Here is an 18,087-nt window from a genome sequence, read left to right on the forward strand (position 1 = left end):
CCTTGACACACGCAATACACTCATCGCTGTTCACGCTCGACGCTTTGCAAGGAATGCTTTTCCATTGCCATTCGATGAGCAGGTCCCATCTCACGCTTCCTCTCCCCCTTGCCACGCGAGCAGAGCGTGCAATCAAGCAAAAGGATCGAAATCCTTCCAAGCGTCGGCACTCTTGGCCTTGTTGGTGTTGGGTACCGGCTTGTTGGGCTGCAGCACGCTTCCGCCCCACGACGCTGGTGCTGCGGCTGTGAGGGTTGGCAACGGTGCCGGCTTTGGCGCCAGCGCGAGTGCCGGAGCAGACTCGATCGCCGGCGGAGCGCCAAACATGTTGCTCGGTGGGGTGGTGGTGAAGCTCGAACCCGTAGCGGGTGGGAGGGAGATGTTGTAATTCGGCCCGCCTGTGGGAGCGGCGGACTGGAACGAAGGGATGGGCGAGATGGAAGAGGACGGCTGGAGGACGTTCGACCAGCTTGGTGTTGCGGCGGTGGGGGCGGATGTGAAGCTCGATGAGGGTGCGGCGGTGAGCGTCGTCGGGCGTGTGGTGTAGGATGGAGGTGGGGCTAGTGTCGGTGTTGCCGCTACTGGCGCTGTGTAGCTGCTGGTGCGTGAGGAAGACCCATTGAGCTTGGACGCTGTCAATGTCGATGTTGGTCTACCCGTGTGCGTCGGTGTCAGGCCGCCCACTGGCGTATGCACGTTCGACACGGCCGGCGAGATGTCGCTTGCAACACCAAAGCCTGCTCCCACTCCACCACTCGTGCCCATACCCGCAAAGTCGTCCGACAACCCGAATGGATCGTCCACCACACTCTTCTCGCCACCGCCGCTCGTCTTGGCCTGCCCGACCAGCGTCGCAAAGTCGATCTCCCCACCGGCGCCGATCCCGCTCGCTCCTCCCGCTCCACCTGCCCCGCGAGCCCCCTCTCCAGTATACGACTCCGTATGCTCCTGCATCCGCTTCACATCCCTCAAATGCGCCGTGTGCTCCTTCTCCACCCTCTCGCCCATCTCCTTGACCGCCTTCATAAACCTCCCAAACTGATCCGCGTTCAGCATCGGGCCCATGCTCATCACCCACAGCTGCGGGATGATGGCCGTGGCCAGCGTCTCCCTCCCCACCTTGCCCGACATGGCCTCGTGCACCGCCAGCGTGGCCACCATGACACTCGGCTCCTTGGTCTTGATCCGCGCGAGAATAGGAACCAGCTTGTCCGTCAACGTGTACTTGTCCAGGATGGCCACCATGGCGTGGAAGCAGATGAGACAGCTCACTTTGACGCTGAGCACCTTGGTCTTTGCGAACAGCGAGGCGAGTTTGGGAAACAGCACCTCTTTGACATGCGCGTATTCGAGGATCTCGGCTAGACGCGGGACGGTTCGCAGCGCTTTCTCTTGGACAAGCACGCTTTCCGCCTCGAGCGCCGCGTACAGCAGCGGCGTCACCTCCTCCCTAAACGTGGTCGGCGCCGTCTTGGGCACGAACAGCGAGTCGATCTGATCCAACAACAGCAGCATGCACTGTGGCGGATCCTGGATGGCGAACAGCGGCTTGAGCTTGGGCAGCACCGAAGTGGTGAATTCGAGTTGGGAGAGGTTTTTCGAAATGTGAAACACATTCGGCAGGATGAACGGCAAAAGCGAGCGATCTGTCATGAGCTCCAACACGGCGGGGAGCACTTTGCGGCGCAAGAGACGGTCCGAGAACTGCGGCAAGATCTTGAGCAGGCCTTTGAGGTACGAGACGCGTTCCTCCTTGGTTCGGCCCGCAAAGCTGTCCCGCTCCATGAACTTGAGTGTCGAGACGAGGATCGAGTTGAAGTAGCCCGCCTGCTGGAAGGAGGCGGCTGACAGGCGTGCGCCGGGGTATCGGGTGAGAAGGTTGGAGAGCAAGTCAAGAACATCTTTGCCCAGGCGCGACCAGCTCTGGCTGCCAATGGTGGTGCTGAGCTGGTCGGCGTTGCTGCGGAGGTTGGGTAGGGAGTTGCGATTGCGGAAGGGAGGACTGCCCTTATTGTGCACGGCGTAGACGATGCACCCGAGGCTGTACATGTCGTTTTCAGGACCGAGCTTCTCGTCGAGAGCATACTCGGGTGCCATGTAATCGAAGCTGCGACTCATTGCGGGTGGCAGGCTCGGGTCGTAGTCGGGAAACGTCCATGGTGTCGGTCCGCCTCCTCCTGGTTGCTCGAGCGGCGTCAAGAACGAGAATCCGGCCATCTTCCAATCCCCCTTGGCGTTGATCAGGATCGACTCTGGTGTCAGGTTCTGATGTACCATCTTAGCCATATGTAAGAACTCCAACCCTCTCGCGACCTGCAGTAGACCTTTCTGGATCTCCACCTCGTCGAGCTGCACATCTTGCCTGTGATCCGACACGAGTGCTTCTGAGAGCGAGGCGAACACCTGCTCTGTAGCGAACGTCACTTCGTTGCGCGATTCCTCCAGCGGCTCGACAACTTCGAGGATGCATGGATGGCGGAGGCGGGTGAGTGATGAAGCTTCCTTCTTGAGCTGGTCGGTGATGCGTTGTCGCACCTGGCCTCGTGTGGAGAAGGAGTGCGTCCATACCGAGACGACGTTCTTGGATGCGGATGCCGAGCCGGATGGTCCAGAAGCGGCGCCATTGGAGGGAGCAGAGGCCGAAGCGTTGCGAGTTGCTTTGTAGATCTTCCACAGGCCGCAGTGTGCTGGTCGCTGCGAATCTTCGATGGTGTAGTTGACGGCGATGTTGGTGCGACCAAAGTAGGAAGACGCCTGGCTGAGGAAGGACGCCATCTTGACTCACGGCAGCCCGATACCGATCGGAAGCGCTGTCGGTCAGTTCTGATAGCGAGTCGCTGATTGTTGTATGAGATGCGGTGGTGATGGTGTGCGTGATGGTTGATTGGGCATCACTCGATGAAGGGTCTGGAATTTCGGCGAGAGCAACACTTCGGATGCAGAGAGCCAAGGCGGGACGTGGCTGCAGCTCAGCTTTCTTGGAATTCCCAAGATAGGGTGTCTTCACGAAATCGCGACGCTCAAATTTACATGTCGACCTCTGGTCTTTCAAGTCATGCAGAGACTAGCGGAGAATGAGATTGACTTGAGATGCTTTTGTAGCTGATGCAAGGACACGAGACAGATGACGGGAGTTTGCAATGCGAATGCGGAAGGATGCTCGGGATATGGGGATGTTGAGGGTATCGCGATGGTGTTTTTGAAAGGGTTGCAGGAAGACGGAGGACATGGCTACTCCCAGCCATCGGTCTCTCCGAGAGCGAATACGTCGTCTGCTTGGGCATCGACCCCGGCGTCAGCAGCCGGGTCGGCAGCAGCTTCGGCATCTGCGCCATCGTCGACGCCGGCGACAGCGGCGAGGTTGAGCTGTCGGCCCGAGGCATCGACCACAGCGCCTCGTCGGCTCACTCCGATGCCGTAGCCGTGGGCCTTCCTGTCGTCGACCTTTTGCTGGCTGTGAGAAGACTCTTGCCATTTGGCTCGGCACCAGATGCAGGTGTGATCGTAGCCCCGAGTCTTGAACCAAGTCGCGAGGCAGTCTGTGTGCGTCGGACGGCCGCAGCTAGCCAGGCAGAATTCGAGGCCTTCGACGCTGCCGGGCTCGAGATCTTCGTAACAGACACCGCAGACGTCGCCTTCTTCGGGGAGCATTCGCTTGCCTTCCGGAGCGGTGCTTTCTTCGGTCACGCCTGATCCAGATGCCTGCTCCTCGTCGTTGGGCTGGTATCCGACTGCGGTCTCCCACGCTTTGCGCAGGTCGGGCTTGGCCACTGCCTGTTCCAGAGGATTGAGGAGAGCCTCCTCGAACACACGCTCAAGGTCCTCGGCGGAAAGGCGGACCTGAGTGTAGACCGGCAGATGACCCTTGAGGCGCAGGACCTTGATGTAGACGAAGAGCATATGCTTGCACACCTGGCGCCGCAGCCTGAAGTCCATGCAGCTGCAGTCGACCTGACGGTCGAGCACAACCTTGTAGACGTTGCCTGTGGATCCGCTGACGTCGAACTCCTCACGGTCATAGCCCGGAGCGCGGAAGCGGTGGATAAGGTACATGCGCTCGAGGCTGACCTTCATAATGCGCTTGAGCGTGTCTTCGTCGAGTCTGCCGAAGTGGCGATCCTTGCGCAATTGATCGAGTTTGTCGCGCTGTTGCTGCGCCATGCTGATCTTCTTGGGCTTAGCAGCCTCGGCGCTGGAGCTATCGCCTTTGCCTTTGGCTTTGCCCTTGCCAGCTGCAGCTTTCTTGACAGCGGGCTTCTTGTACTTTCGAGCCGGACCTTCTTCCAGCTCGTCCCGTTCATCGCTGTCGGTATGAGATCGCGAAGCACTGCTGATGGATCGCTTCCTCTTGAGGCTGCCGGTCACAGTGCGCCTGCTCGGGTGATTTGCGTTGAGGCCGAGGGCTTCGGTGAGCGGCAAGGGTGAGGCAGCTTTCGGAATCGGGGGTAGCTTGGTCCTGGTCGACTTCCGAGTGGCTTTTGTAGCTGGGGCCCTAGCCTTGGCCTTGGCCTTGGCTTTGAGGCCAGGGCCTACAGCATCGATGACCTCGAAGCCTTCGTCGTCCATTTGAGCTTGGTGTCAATGTTGTCAACAGAGACGCAAGTTGTGATTTAGCCCGAGGCGAGAGGTAATTCGTGGCAAGCGTTAGCAGAGTAGGGCGAGCTTGATCATGCGCTGAATTCGGGCGAGGAGAGGCGTCGCGAAGAGGAGGAGAGGGAAGCTCTGAGCGAGACGCCGGCCCAGCGCTGGTTTCGTATAGCTTTGGCAGCAGAGCGAAGCGCTCGAGCCCACTTGCTCAGATGCTGAGCAGCCTGAGAGACGAGAGTCAGGTTGAAGGCGGGCGCAAGGGTCGAAGCGACTCGAGCTGATCTTGCTGGCTGAGGTGAGAGGAAAAGGAAGAGAGGCAGCGCTTGACTCGTGGGAAGGGGAAGTGGCAAAATGGCGCTGATCAGGGTTTTGACAGATGTCCATGCACGGCGCTTCTGCAGGGCAGCTCAGCTTTTTGTGACGAAAAAGAAGACTCAGCCGCCAGACACGCTCAGCCCTTTCATGCAGGGTCTCGTTTTTGGTGGAGACGTCTTTCAAAGCGAAATCGTTGTTCCACCAAGCCCAAGTTGAAGCTGCTCTTTCACCAGTCACACAGCTAGAACCTTCGAAACCCACCGAAAGGAGCGATGCGGTGCGCGTGGGCTCGTGCGCCGATGTGACAGACCAAATGGAGTGAATGTGACCGCGAAAGAAGCCATGCCAGCCACAAGCGCAAATGTGACTTCAGAGAAGGAAAGCATACATGCAAAGACACTTCTTCTCGAGGGGGTATCAAGCTGAATTGCGGCGCTGTCGAGCGCGAACTACAAGGTGAGAGCAGGACGAAGCTTCAAGTCCGGCCGAGAAGGACGCCGTTGGTGCTCAAAAGGCAGCCAAGACCTCCTGCACGATCAATGGCACATCGTTGGCCTTCTGCAAGGCCCGCAATCTCGCCATCGACGCCTCTGGCATGTCGTACTGCTCGCCTTTGGATGAGGTCACACTCACCTCGTCGATGCGTCCACCAACATCCTTGAAGCGAAGGTTGACGTGAACCAGAGACTGATCGGGAAGCGCAATCGACTTTCGCTTGCGTCGCGAACCCGCTGCTTTGCCCGCTGCTTCCTGTTGTGACTGCTGAAGAATCGAGTCGAGCGGCAACTTGTATGTGATGCGGATCTCGGTCGGTGAGATGGCTTCAATCTCGTCGATGCCCAGCAAAGATCGCAGCAAGCTGATGGTGGCCGCATGACTGGCGCAGAGCCTCTCGGTCTCGAGATCTCGGCCACCGTCGACGCCCATGCCCAGCTTGGCCTCGCTGGCAAACTTTTCGGCCAGCGATCGTTCAGCGTTGATCCTGTCGAGCGCGCGCAACGACGAGACGAGGTCCTTCTTGGTCGCCTCGATCGCCTTCTTAACATCAGCAGTCTTGCCTTCGAGTGCGGTCATCTCCTCCACCTGCCCATCGAGATACTCTTCCGCCTCAGTGGTGGTCAAGGGTCCGTCTCGTCCTGCGATGGCAGCCACGTTGCCTCCCTTGCCATGGCTTTGAGCGCGAATCTTGGCCAACTCGAGCTCCATGTCGCCAATCTCCTTGATGAGCACTTCCGCCTCGCGACTATCTTGGTCCACCTCCTGCCACGGCTCGAACAGCTCGTCGGCTGCTGCATCCACTTCCTTCCTGAGACCGCGCACTTCCGCCTTCGCTTCGGTGAGCTGCGTCTTGAGCGTCTTGGCTACGCGTTCGCGTTCTGCGACCTCGGTGGCCGAGTAGACGGTGGCCTCCTTGCCGGATTCGAGATCATCCTGAATGTCGGCCATGAAGCGCATCTTGGTTTCCTGCTCGAGGTAGATGAACTTGAGCTTCTTGAAGTAGTCGAGCAAGAGCCTCTCTTCCTCCATGAGTCCCTCGGGCCATTCCTTGTGGACAGCCCAGTTGATGTCGAGCTCGCCTTCGCCAGCAAATTGCGACATGCTGCTACGTCTACGCTTTGCCGGTGATGCATTGTCTCCAAATAGCCGTCGTTGATTGCTGCGGTCTGCTTTGGACAGAAGCTGGTCTCGCAGTGTGTGCAGCGAGAGGTTGTCTGGCGAGATTTCGAATGCGCTCGTTGCCAGCTTGGTAGGCGACCGAGCCGAGAGCTGAGGCCCCAGCTCGGTGAGAATGGTCCTGGCTTGATGTATCATGACCTTGATCGCATCTGAGTTGAGATCGATGGATGTGTTGGTGCTGCTCTCGTCTGCGTCGTCACCTGCGCCCCCGAACTGAACCTTGCGAGAGTGCGTCGGTGCTGCAGCTTCCGAGGCGCGGCCGCGTGAGGCTCGCTTGGAGCTTGAACCAGCCATGACGAAGTCAAGATGCGTGATGCTGGAAGAAAGAGGGGGAGAGCAACTCTGAGGATGTGATGGTCTAAAGAACCTCGATTCCTGACGCGATGCAGTGTGTCCTGCGTTCAACGCCTCTCGAGACGCGCCTTGGAGACCAACACCAAATTTGGCAAAGCACACACGTGACCTAGCGGCTCAGCTGCGCATTTTTGGCTGCACTTCTCCACTCTCGGATTTTCGAGCTGCATGCGCAAGCACCTTTTGGCACCTTGCCATCTTACAGACACACTTCCAGGCAAGATGATTGTGATATGAAGGCAACCATAGAACATTCGCGGCCGATGAAAGAGTAATGAGCATGCGAAGAGATCGAGTGAGACGACTTTGGCGGTTCGAAATGTCTCCAAATGAGGTCGAAGATCTTCTTTTTGGCAATCGACCTTCTCTATCGCTCTCCCTTCCATCACCTTGCTATTCGAGTGGGCGTGGCCAATCTCGCTCCTTCACAGACTGTCACATCGCTCATCAACTCGCCGATCGCCTAGTCTCGCCAAAAAGCTTTTTCGATCCTTCCATGCGGCCATCATCTCTTTCGCTGCGTGACGATCGCACTCTTTCAGCAAGCAGACTGGCATGGAAGAGGATATCCTCGAGGCCACAAACGCGCTCTGTCTATCTCCTCGCAAGTCCAGGCACCACCTAGCGAGGTCCGGCTCGATCGAATCTATCAGTCGCAGCAAGCATCAACACGCCCCGTCCCCGAAAGCAATCAATCGCATCACAACTCTGTCGACCGGCCTTGAGAGAGTTGCTCTAGGCCCTGCCGACGTCATTGTCAATCTCCCGCACCTGAACGACACCGCTGCTCATGTGAATCCCATTCCGAGCATGCCGAGGGGAGTGAAACGGTCCAGGCCTGCGACAGAGCAAGCTGAATCGACTGGGCGCCCACCCTCTGCCTCCAAGCTTGGTCGATATGAGAAGGATGGGACCCGCTCGACGGCCCGCCAGATCATCATTATCTCCGATGACGACGATGATGACGACAAAGGTGCCGCAGACAACGCTCTCGAGGATCAGGAGGACGTAGAGGACGCCATTGAGGACCTCTTACCCAGCGACGTTTATCGACTGAGCATGGCCAAGCGTTTCACCTATAACAGCCCATCGAAGGCACGCTCTCTCCTGGAGCCAGAACAGGCCTCACCTTCGAAGCTCGAGGTGCCCAAAAGCGAAGGAAGAACGCCTGAAACCCTCGATCTGCCTTCTTCGTCCGACACGCCCCTGCATCAACTCAGGTCAGAAGCTGCCGCCTTGGCCGCAAGCTCCGTCGCCGCCGCAAAGATCTCTTCGCCTTCTCCCAAAAAGACAAAGCCGAAGAAGGGCAACCAAAAGACCACCATACAGCTCAAAAGGACCGTCGAAGCCGCAACCGAAGCTGGCATCGCACCTCTGGACCTCGAGAAGGTGCTCGCTGCCGGCTTCCGTCTGCTCACGCGCTGCTCCTTCTGCGCTGGCGCCTTTACCAAGTCAGCCTCGCCCAAAATCAAACAAGAGCACATGTCTCTGTGCGCTCCACTTCAAGGTATCAGGCTCGGCTCCACCGCCGTTGAGGCCATCGCGTCTGACATCAACAGCGCCGTCAGCCGCGATGAAGAGGACAAGAGAAGGGCTACAGACGAGCGTACCGTACTGCAAGATGTCATGCACGATGCGGACATCATCATGCACGAAGGGCGCGCAAGTCAGATCGCAACATCCCCCAAGAAGAGGGGCAGGGACAAGGTCATTACCAAGAAGTCGATCAAGCGCTCCACCAAACAAAAAGTGTTCGTCGCCCAAGATGACGCGACGCAGACCCTTCCGAATTCTGCTCCTCGTCCCGCCGCCAACCGTCTGCTGCCTGCTCGCAAAGCAATGTCGGCTGCTCGCGATGTCGCCAACCAGCTCCTCGGCGGCGCGATTTCTTCCCTGACAGACGCCAGCGAGACGAAGGACTCCAAAGAAGCGAATGCCGAGCTGGACGGCAACGACCAGCCCCTCGATGTGTCAACACTCGCCAACTTGCCGACCACTCCGAAGAAGGCAAGGAGAGGGCTCCTTCCGCAAGCCCATGATATCGGTCTCGCCGACATCGGTGAAGCGATCGACGAAGCGAACCATCTTCCCGTCGTCTCCGCCGAGCAAGTGTTTGCCTCGATCGCATCCTCAAGCCCGCACAAGAGCCCTGTCAAAGCGCTGCAAAAGTCCCGACAGAAGTCACGAGAGCACGACATGTCGTTCGAGACGAGCAGCTCAACGCAGAGCCCCGGAAGTCCAGGCCTACCGCAGACACAACCCTTCGCGCCTTCAAAGCTCGCGAAGCGCCGGCGAGCTCGAGGCAGCGAGACCAAAGTCCCACTATTTGGCGCCGAGACCACGACGCGGTCGCTGCTCGATCTCATTACCAGCAATCAAGCTGATGACAGTCGGGAAAGCTCTGCCGACTCCAAGCGGAAGGCAAATGACGACGACGCAATGTTCTCAAGCAGTGTTCACGTGAAAAGATCCAGAGCAGACGATCCCAGTCGCGATCATAAGATTCAAGCAAGCCAAAACGATCCGAACCATGCGCAGAACACACAGCAGCGTGGTCATGTCGCGCGGACCGACATCGACGGTATGGACATGGACGACCGGATGGCCAAGGCAGAAGTGTCCGCTCAGTCAGACGGCAAGGACCGTTTTGTGGCCCGCAAGACTCAAAAAGGACGATTCATCTCGGACATTACCTCCATCCCAAACGCTCGAAGCGCACTGGACCAGAACAAGCAGGGAGCGTCCTCTCCGCGTCAGCCGGAGGCAAATGATCGCGGTAGCCAACGACAGCTGCAAAGCGACGACGTGGAGAGCATGGACGTCGACAGCATCGACGACGACAATGAAAGCACCCAATCGTTCTACGATCTGCTGCAGCCATCCGAGGTCATGCACGAATCCATGCCATCGCCCACACGCAGTTTCTCGGATTCTTCGTCCGAGGATCTAGATGAACCAGACGCAACCCTGACAGCTTACAGGAGCAGAAGGATGCTTGATGCTCTTGGTGGTGCCTCGAACGCCATCGGGACTCGTCGCTCTGGACGCAGCTCTGGCAAGAATGCTCGCGGTCCAGCCTCATCTTCGCCCTCCTTGCCCCTCGCAACCCAGAACAAGCCGTTTCAGTCGGGCATCCGCGAATCATCGATCTCGAACTCGGACCCAGACCTTGTGCTCGTCACCGACTCCAGCAGCAACAGCAGTCCTCACTTGTAACATCTTTCGCCCCTATACATACTCGCATCTCCACCAGCCCTAGCATGCATATCGATATCATCCCGCTTCTCGCAAGTTCCAGGACATGTCTGTAACATCATCGCATTTCAATACCAGCCACTCTGGCGCTCCCTCACCCAGCAGCACGATCGCGCTTGAGCAACGGAATGAAATGATCGTCGCATGTCGCAGTTCTATGAAGGCACGCTAGAGCTCGTCGTGCACGTGCACATCTGTATCCACCTCGCCCTCTGCCTTCTCCTTTGGCACCTGCTGCGCCTCTCCGTCCTTCGTCAGCACCTGGCTCTTCGGCGCGACAACACTGCTCCCGACCCTCTTCTCCTCGACCAACCTCTGTGCGAGCCTTGCCACCTCGTCATCGTACACCGTCCACTCCGGGATCTGCCTCTTGGCCCGATCCAGCTTGGGCTCCTTGGTCTTGGGGTTCGAGCAAAGGTCGATCGTCTTGGCGTCCTTCAACCAGTCCTGGGAGCACCACGTTTCGCACCACAACCACTCCTTGTCCAACGTGTGAATTGGCAGGCTGGCCTGCATGTTGTTGGGCAGATCCTGGTCGAGGTTGCTCAACGAATTTGGATCTGCCGACAGGGCCTGGTACTGACCTCTGAGTCTGTCTCCCGCCGCGAAGCGCCTGAACCGGTGCAGATCCACGACGTACAGTGCCGAGATGTGGTACGTCCTTCCCCTGAGGTAGTCTTTCCAATACCCCTGTTTCCAGAACCGGAACCCATCCATGTCCTCACTATCATCGCCCATCGGCGGATACGCATACACCGCTCCACCCAAATCCAGATCCACCAACTCCTTCAGATCCGTCCGCACCACCTGATCCGCATCGACAAAGATGACCTTGCCCAGATCCAACGGGAACAGTGTATCGAGGAACAAGATCTTGTAGCCCCAAATGGTGCGTTGCTTCTCCGTCTGCGCGCGCAACCAGTGCGGCCACGCATACGTCACCAGCTCGTACTCGAACCCGTACTCCCTTGCCAGATGCGGGATGAACTCCCGGAATGAGGGCGAGAGGAAGTTTTCGATGAACCAGAACTTGACGCTGCTGTTGGTGTGGCGGAGGACCGAGAGGATCATGATGTACGTCATGCGTTCGTAGAGGTGGCCACTGGCGACGGTGAAGATGTTGATGTCTGCGTGCTTACGACCCACCGCCGTCGTGGCCCTGGGGGTGGTGGAGCCGGTCATGTGACGTGCAAGGGAGCCGAGTTTGGCTGTGGCCGAAGCAAATAGCTGTCCCGCCGCATCCGCCACCGTTTCAGGCTCGACGACCTTCTTCACGGGTCGCCCCTGCGCATCTAGCTCCTCCAACAACTCCTCCCGCTCCCTACCGCGTCGCTTGGCAACCCGCGGATAGATCGTCAGACCCGAAAGCGTGTCCAGCACAACATGCTCGCCCGTCACCCCAACCGACGGACTATCCCATCCGCTCCCACCCACACTCTGCATCTCGTACAGCTCGTCACTCCGTCCTGGTCGGATGCGCAACCCCCACACCCCTGGCTCGGCCTTGAACTGGAAGTACGCCAGGTTGGCCATGACGATGGTATCCAGGCTAGTACTTCCATCCGGTGTCTCGAGCAATAGCTGCAGTCCACGCGGTACACCGTTCGACTGATCCCTCGCATGACCTTCGATAAGGATATGCCTGAGCTCGTGTACCGCCTTTACACCTTTCCCCCTCGCGGCAGCTGGCACATCCGCAAGCCGCACATTGTCCAAATCATACACGGCTTCCATGGGCATGGTCAGCCACGGTGCGGGCGCATCCAACCCAAGCGTCAACACCGCCTCCTCGGGCATGCCGAAGAATCGGAGCTCTTCCGCAACCGCCCTTCCCTCCCTGAACTGCAGCCGAGGCGGAGCACTGAACCGGTAGAAGCGCTTCAATGGCAACTCGCGCAGCTTGATCTGCGGATTCAGAATCACGCGCATCCACACTCCTTTCATCGAGGACAACATGCGCATGATGCTGCTCCACCGCTGTGCGGCCTCGCTGAGCGGATCGAGGAGGAGCGTGACGCGTACGTCTGCAGTGGCACGATCCCCGATCTCGAACGCGTGCGCCGGCGTGCCGAGCTGCTCCGGTAGTCCGGACCGCGTGCCGGTTTTCGCGGCGAACATGCTGTCCGATTGGGCGTAGACGCCGTTCAGCACGGAGAGAGAGGCGAAGAGAAGGTTTTGGCGCTGCGCGGGAGGGAGGGTGCCGAAGGACGGGCGGAGGAGCGAGAGAGCCTGTGTGATGGAGGAGAGTTTTTGGCCTGCTTCGTACTCGACGAGGGCGGTGATGTCGCGCGCTTCCATGGTGGATACAGGAAGGTTGGTGACGAGGTGGCCGTCGACCAGGATGGATGGAGTGGTAAGGTCGAGATGAGTGGCGATGCGTGGAGCGATGGACGTCCAGAATTGTCGTGGTGGCGTGTGGTTGGACAGGTCGTGGGATAGGCCTAGGGTGTTGGCCAGCTGTGAAGCAGAGACGCTGTGGTCATCGTGAGCCTGTTGGAGCGCTGCAAGCATCGTCAACGGGGCGATCTTCTCGGCGCGGCTCTCAGCAAGGACCTGTTGTGCGATCGTCGAGATGGAGCTGCTGTGACCGCTGGTGGTCGACGCTGACGACGGAACGTGCAGCAGTCCAAGTCGGAACTTGGCATCGTCCTTCGCAAGCGCTTCAAAGGACCGTGTCAACAGGGCAAGACCCTCCGGGCTGTCCAAGTCTGCAAGCACCCAGACGGTCGAGTTCAGCGGTGCATCGCTTGCCCCTTCAGCTGGGTAGAAGAAGTTGAACAGCTTCTCCACCGACCCTTCTTCATTCTCCTCGTCCACCAGCGCGGAGAACAGGTCGACGGCACTGTGCTTCACGCCTCCTTCCTCGGCACTACCGCCACCACTCGACCCACCGACGAGCGCCGATCGGAACGACAACGCGCCTACCGAGTCGTAGAAGAACGTCTCCAGTCCAGGCGTACTGCTGCTGATCTGACCGTAGTAGATTTGCGGCGCGAGCACTTGTATCTGCTCCTGGATCGCCTGATGCATGATGTGGACGATCTGCGGGTGGAAGGGATGATGCTGACCGTTGACAAAGACGTGGCCGGTCGCGCTTTCTTCGCGAGTAGCTCGGAGACGTTTGATGTAGGCTCTGGCAAGGGTCTCACGTTGAGCGTAGGTGGGGTTGCTGCCGGCGAGAGCTTCGTCGAGTCTAGCTGCGAGGGAAGGGTCAATCGACTTGAGGGCAAACTTGGCTTCCTTGACGGCGAGCGAGGTGTCGATGGCATCTGCAGTGCCGGACCTGCTTGCCGCGGCCTTGCGGAAGACATCGGAGACGATCTGCGGGCTGGCCTCGTCGAGCAGGAACCAGATGAGGCGTGCCATGCGAGTCGAGTCGCTATTCGCGTCGTCTTCCAGTCCGCCGGGAACGAGGCCCCAATGCAGGCCGACACGTCCGAGACTCTGAATCACTGTATCAGACATGAAACGGCAGGTCTCTCTCTGCTTGAGATCGAGCACCAGAACCACATTGAACAGGTTGATCGATAGTCGCGGGAACTTGCCCGGCCACATGGGACGAAGCAAGTCCATCAGCTCGTTGGACCACTCGCTTGTCGCTTCGTCCTTCTCGAGATCGTTGAGCCAGGTGATAGCGCCCACATCGGCATCGATACCAGCGTCCTTGATCTCGATTCGATCACTGGCGTCGAAGATGGCCGAGCCGACATTGCCGTCTGCCCCCGCCATATAGGCGCGCCCGACCAGACTCGAGGAGATCAGATCGCCGGCTTCCGTCACGTTCAGACCTCCGCCTGCAAGCCGATGCTGCAATGCGTGATTCCACCTTCGCTCCTTGTGCAACGTCTCGAGTAGCGTGAGCGGCATGAAGTCCCGCGTCGGCGTGCTTTGACCGTTCAACCAGAGATCAGAGTGACCCGGCTCGATGCGCATGCTCGCCAGGTTGAGCACCGACTCGACGAGCTCTGCGGTTGCGTCGGGGTCGTCCCACTTGGTCGAGCTGGCAAGCGCGGCCGCGTGTGACGGAAAGTTCTGGGACAGCTCCTGCAGAGCACGCAGCGGGTCGGACGAGCCCATGATGAGGCGCGCTGCTTTGATGCCGAGATAAGCAATCTGGTCATCAGAGAGGGAAGACAGGGATGTCGTGCTTCCCACCTCGGCGCCGATGTGTTCTTGCAGCCATGCGGACTCCTCGGAAGCCTGACGAGCAGCGTCACCCTCCTCGCTTTGCGAATTGGCCGCGATGCCGACATCGCCGACGTTGCTGTCATCCTTGAGCTTCCGGTCGTCAATCACAAGGTAGTCGACCTTTTTGAGATCCAAGATGGCTCCGTAGCCTGAAAGTAGCGTGGTGTGTTCCGCATCGGCTGCTGGCGTCGACCCGGGTTCGGACTCGCTCTGTGAGCTGGGGGAAGGTCTCCAGCGAAGGGTGTATGTGAGGCCGGCATCTGTTTGACTTGCATGCTCTTCCAGGGCGACGAAGAGCTCGCGGAAGTTATCTGAGTACGGATCTGCGTACAAAACGAAGGATTGACCGGCCGCCGCACTTGCACTGCCAAGTGTGCGAGGATGGCCCAAGGACACCTCGCGACTCTGATTTCGTGTGGGCGAGACCGGCTTCGTCTTAATTGCCCTCTTCACGTCTTCAGCGGAGCATAGCACTCGGTCGCCATGATGCACCCAGCTGACGCACGAAGCGCCGCTTGAACTTTTCTGCCACGCCTCCTCCATCCCCATGGTCTGGTACAGTTGTACGAGGGCCTGAATCCTCGGACTGCTGTTGCTGAGCGCCAGGGACAAGTGCCACGTGTCCAATGCTTCTTCTGCATGCTCGGTCGAGGCTCCAAAGAGATGGTGCGCTTTGATGAGATCTTCGACGGTGTTGGCCAGCCATTCGTCGGAGGCGTTTCGCAGCTCAGCGGCAGAGTATTTGCTGGTAAGGAGCTCGATCAGCGGAAAGAAGCTGGATGGTCGCTGAGACCGCGCTGTCTCGAGCAGCTCGAGAAGGATGGGCGAGCCGTTGCTGGGGAGTCGGATCTTGGACCACGATGCTCGCAGTTGTACCTTGACCGGCGGCGAGTCGGCAAGGACCGTGTTTGTCGGAGAGGTGAGGGCGAAGGCTAGGGCGAGCCACGCCCAACCAAGGCCGAGCAAAGGTAATGCTCGCATCCTTGCGTGTGCCGCAGAAGGCAAGTGATGATCGTCAGCGGTCTGCCGGGATGGTCGGCTGCCTTCAAATGATGGTGTTATGTGGGTTCAGCGTGTTCAACAGCGGCTCGAAGAAATGGAGGTCGGACCACAGTAGTTGGCCTAAGCGTCGGACAGCGAAATTTCTCCACGTCAACTTTGGCAAAGTCTGAGACACACACTCCTCCTCACCAAGCCTTCGTTTCCAATGCTTCAACCTGCACAATACACATACAGAACAGCCGGACACAGCGGCTTTCCAGCAAAAGATAAGATGAGAGAAGTTCCATTTCGAAAAGCTTCCAGAGGTGTATCTAGCGACTCCGCACAGCAGAGAGACCATGACAAAGAAGAAGATGACAGAAAAGAAAGTGTGAGGTGACAAGGAGCAAGCATTGACGTGGAAAGATCTATGATCGGCCAGACGCAACATCCTTCCCTGCAACGAGACCAGCCCGCTGCGAAAGAAGGTGTTGGTGGCCGGCGTCGTCGTTCTCAGCTCCAAAGATCCGTTTAGACCCAGCTCCAGGTGATGGGGATCATGCCCTCAGCCTCGGTAGCAATCTGGGTGAAGGCGCCGTGGGAGAGATCAATCGACTGCTTGTTGACGCACGAGGGGCACTCGTCGGCGACGGTGATCACCACGCTTCGGCTCGGGTCATCAGCACGAGAGATCTTGATCTTCTTGCCACAGTTGGCACCGTTGGCGTACTGCTGCGTCTGCAGAGCACCGATCAGAGCCGAGTCAGGGTTCTTCTGTCCGCATGCACCGGCATTGCCGTTCTGATAGTAGTACGTCGCGTATCCTCCCGTGACACTTCCGCCGGACGACGGAGCGGAGGAGGTAGTTGCAGCGGGCGCAGCAGAGCTCGCGGTCGAGGAGGCGGTGGAGGAAGAGTCGGAAGACGAGGCAGACGACGACGAGGAACTGCTCTGGTCGTCATCCTTGGACGTGGACGTGGAGGTGGGCGAGGGAGTTGCTGAGCTGGACGAAGTGGGGTTGACGGTAGGGGAAGCGGCCTGCTGCTGCGTCGACTTAGCCGGGGTCGACGATTTCGTGGGAGTAGAAGAAGAGCCGGATGAGGCGTCGCTGCCATCATCGTCTTCGCAGTCATCGTCCTGCGTGCTGTCGGCTTCGGCCTCGGATCCGTCGTCATCGCAGTCGTCGTCGTCCTCGTTGTCGTCGTCGTCCTCATCGTCACAGTCGTCATCGTCGTCATTGTTGTTGTTGCTGGACGAACTACCGGAGGACGAAGAGCCCTTCTTGCCGGACGACGATGATCCGCCCTTCACAGCGTTGGAGGAGCCGGAACCCGACTTGGAAGCAGACTTGTGGTGGTGGTGGCGATGGCCAGACTTGTGCCCCGAGGTGGCGCCCGAAGACGAGCCCGTGCTGGCGACCGAGTAAGAGCCAGAGTCGGAACCGGCGTTGGAGTCGGAGCCCGAGTTCGAGTTGGAAGCCGAGACGGCGCCAGAGACGGAACCAGAAGCGGAGCCGGTGTTTGAGCCAGAAGAAGAAGCACCGGCGGTGTTGTCGTCTTCGCAGTCATCCTTGTTGTCGTTGGACGAAGAGGCGGCACCGGCGCTGACACCCGCGTCGTCGGAGCTGTTGTTGTTATCGGTCGCTTGAGCACTGGCGGCCGAGCTAGTGGAGCTAGCGCTGGCGCTGTCCGTGCTGGAGGCAGACGAGGTGCTAGAAGCTGCCGAGCTGGAGCTGGAGCTGGAACTGGTGCTGGTGGCAGTAGCGTCGTCCGTCTTGGTGTCAGCGGCTCCAGAGGAGGAGGAGGACGAGGTAGCCGAGGCTGAGCTCGAGCTCGAGCTACGCGTGCTGGTTGCGGTATCACTGGAAGTGGAAGAGGTAGCCGAAGCATGGCCAGAGTGAGTGCCCGACGACGACGACGACGACGAGGAGGTCGTTGCATCCTGGTGTTGGTGCGAGGCCGACGAGGAAGAAGTCGAAGTAGGGCTCGAGGCGTCAGAGCTGGATCTTGAGCTCGAAGCAGAAGCAGACGACGAGGCAGACGACGGAGCAGACGAAGAGGAACTGGACGAGGAAGAACCCGAGCTCGAACCCGCGTCGTTGTCCTTGTTGTCGCTCTGCGAGCTGGAGCTGGCGCCGGAGTCAGACTTGGAGTCGGTGCTGGAGTCGGTGCCAGACTGCGAGCCCGAGGCCGAACCCGACTGAGCACCCGAGTTGGTGCCAGCGCTGGTGGCAGACTGCGATGCGTCCTTGGAGCCTGCAGCTGAGTCGGAGGCAGAGCTGGACTGGTCGTTGGACTGGGTGCTGGGTTGAGCCGACGACTGATCGGCAGACTGAGCACCGGTCTGGGAGTCGGACTGGGACTGAGAGGTGGCGCCGGAGCTCGAGCTATCATTGGAGGCGGAACCAGCATCAGAGGCGGAAGCGGAAGAAGCGTCGGCCGACGAGGGAGCGGCGGCACTAGCGGCCGAGACGGACGAATCACCGGTACGTCGCACCTTGCGTTGCATGCGACGGTGATGGGAGTGAATGTTGAGGAACACGTCGCTGCCAGCAGCGGCGTGTCGCGAGTTGAGTTGATGAGCGTCAGCAGGCTGAACGCTGACAGAGGCAAGGGCAAGAGCCGCAAGGGCCATGCAGACGGTCTTGGCGATGGGAGCCATGGTGGATGATGCTACGCTGAGAGATCGAAGGTGCTGATGAAAGGTAGAAGCGAAGCAAGGAGGCGCGGT

The 18,087-nt window shown here is 59.1% G+C and overlaps 6 protein-coding genes across 6 annotated transcripts; 1 reads left to right on the plus strand and 5 right to left on the minus strand.

The window, feature by feature from the left end:
- Positions 1–132: 132 nt before the first annotated feature.
- Positions 133–2,775, minus strand: PSEUBRA_002567 (Protein kinase domain protein; the record flags this gene model as incomplete). The annotated part of the gene is made up of 1 exon (XM_016437011.1): positions 133–2,775. One exon carries the CDS (start codon positions 2,773–2,775, stop codon positions 133–135), a length of 2,643 nt encoding a protein of 880 aa, XP_016292479.1.
- A 456-nt stretch (positions 2,776–3,231) lies between these two features.
- On the minus strand, positions 3,232–4,566 carry PSEUBRA_002568 (Zinc finger, RING-type; the record flags this gene model as incomplete). The annotated part of the gene is made up of 1 exon (XM_016437015.1): positions 3,232–4,566. The coding sequence occupies one exon, from the start codon at positions 4,564–4,566 to the stop codon at positions 3,232–3,234; it is 1,335 nt and encodes a 444-aa protein (XP_016292480.1).
- Positions 4,567–5,409: 843 nt separating this feature from the next.
- PSEUBRA_002569 (uncharacterized protein) lies at positions 5,410–6,873 on the minus strand (the record flags this gene model as incomplete). The annotated part of the gene is made up of 1 exon (XM_016437009.2): positions 5,410–6,873. The coding sequence occupies one exon, from the start codon at positions 6,871–6,873 to the stop codon at positions 5,410–5,412; it is 1,464 nt and encodes a 487-aa protein (XP_016292481.2).
- Positions 6,874–7,743: 870 nt separating this feature from the next.
- On the plus strand, positions 7,744–10,149 carry PSEUBRA_002570 (uncharacterized protein; the record flags this gene model as incomplete). Its single annotated transcript, XM_016436992.2, has 1 exon — positions 7,744–10,149. One exon carries the CDS (start codon positions 7,744–7,746, stop codon positions 10,147–10,149), a length of 2,406 nt encoding a protein of 801 aa, XP_016292482.2.
- Positions 10,150–10,356: 207 nt separating this feature from the next.
- Positions 10,357–15,357, minus strand: PSEUBRA_002571 (Glycosyl transferase, family 8; the record flags this gene model as incomplete). Its single annotated transcript, XM_059464978.1, has 1 exon — positions 10,357–15,357. The coding sequence occupies one exon, from the start codon at positions 15,355–15,357 to the stop codon at positions 10,357–10,359; it is 5,001 nt and encodes a 1,666-aa protein (XP_059320686.1).
- Positions 15,358–15,888: 531 nt separating this feature from the next.
- Positions 15,889–18,018, minus strand: PSEUBRA_002572 (RlpA-like double-psi beta-barrel domain protein; the record flags this gene model as incomplete). The annotated part of the gene is made up of 1 exon (XM_059464979.1): positions 15,889–18,018. The coding sequence occupies one exon, from the start codon at positions 18,016–18,018 to the stop codon at positions 15,889–15,891; it is 2,130 nt and encodes a 709-aa protein (XP_059320687.1).
- Positions 18,019–18,087: the final 69 nt, after the last annotated feature.

Source organism: Kalmanozyma brasiliensis (assembly GCF_000497045.1).
Source record: "Kalmanozyma brasiliensis GHG001 unplaced genomic scaffold PSEUBRA_SCAF2, whole genome shotgun sequence".
Lineage (NCBI taxonomy): Eukaryota > Fungi > Basidiomycota > Ustilaginomycetes > Ustilaginales > Kalmanozyma > Kalmanozyma brasiliensis.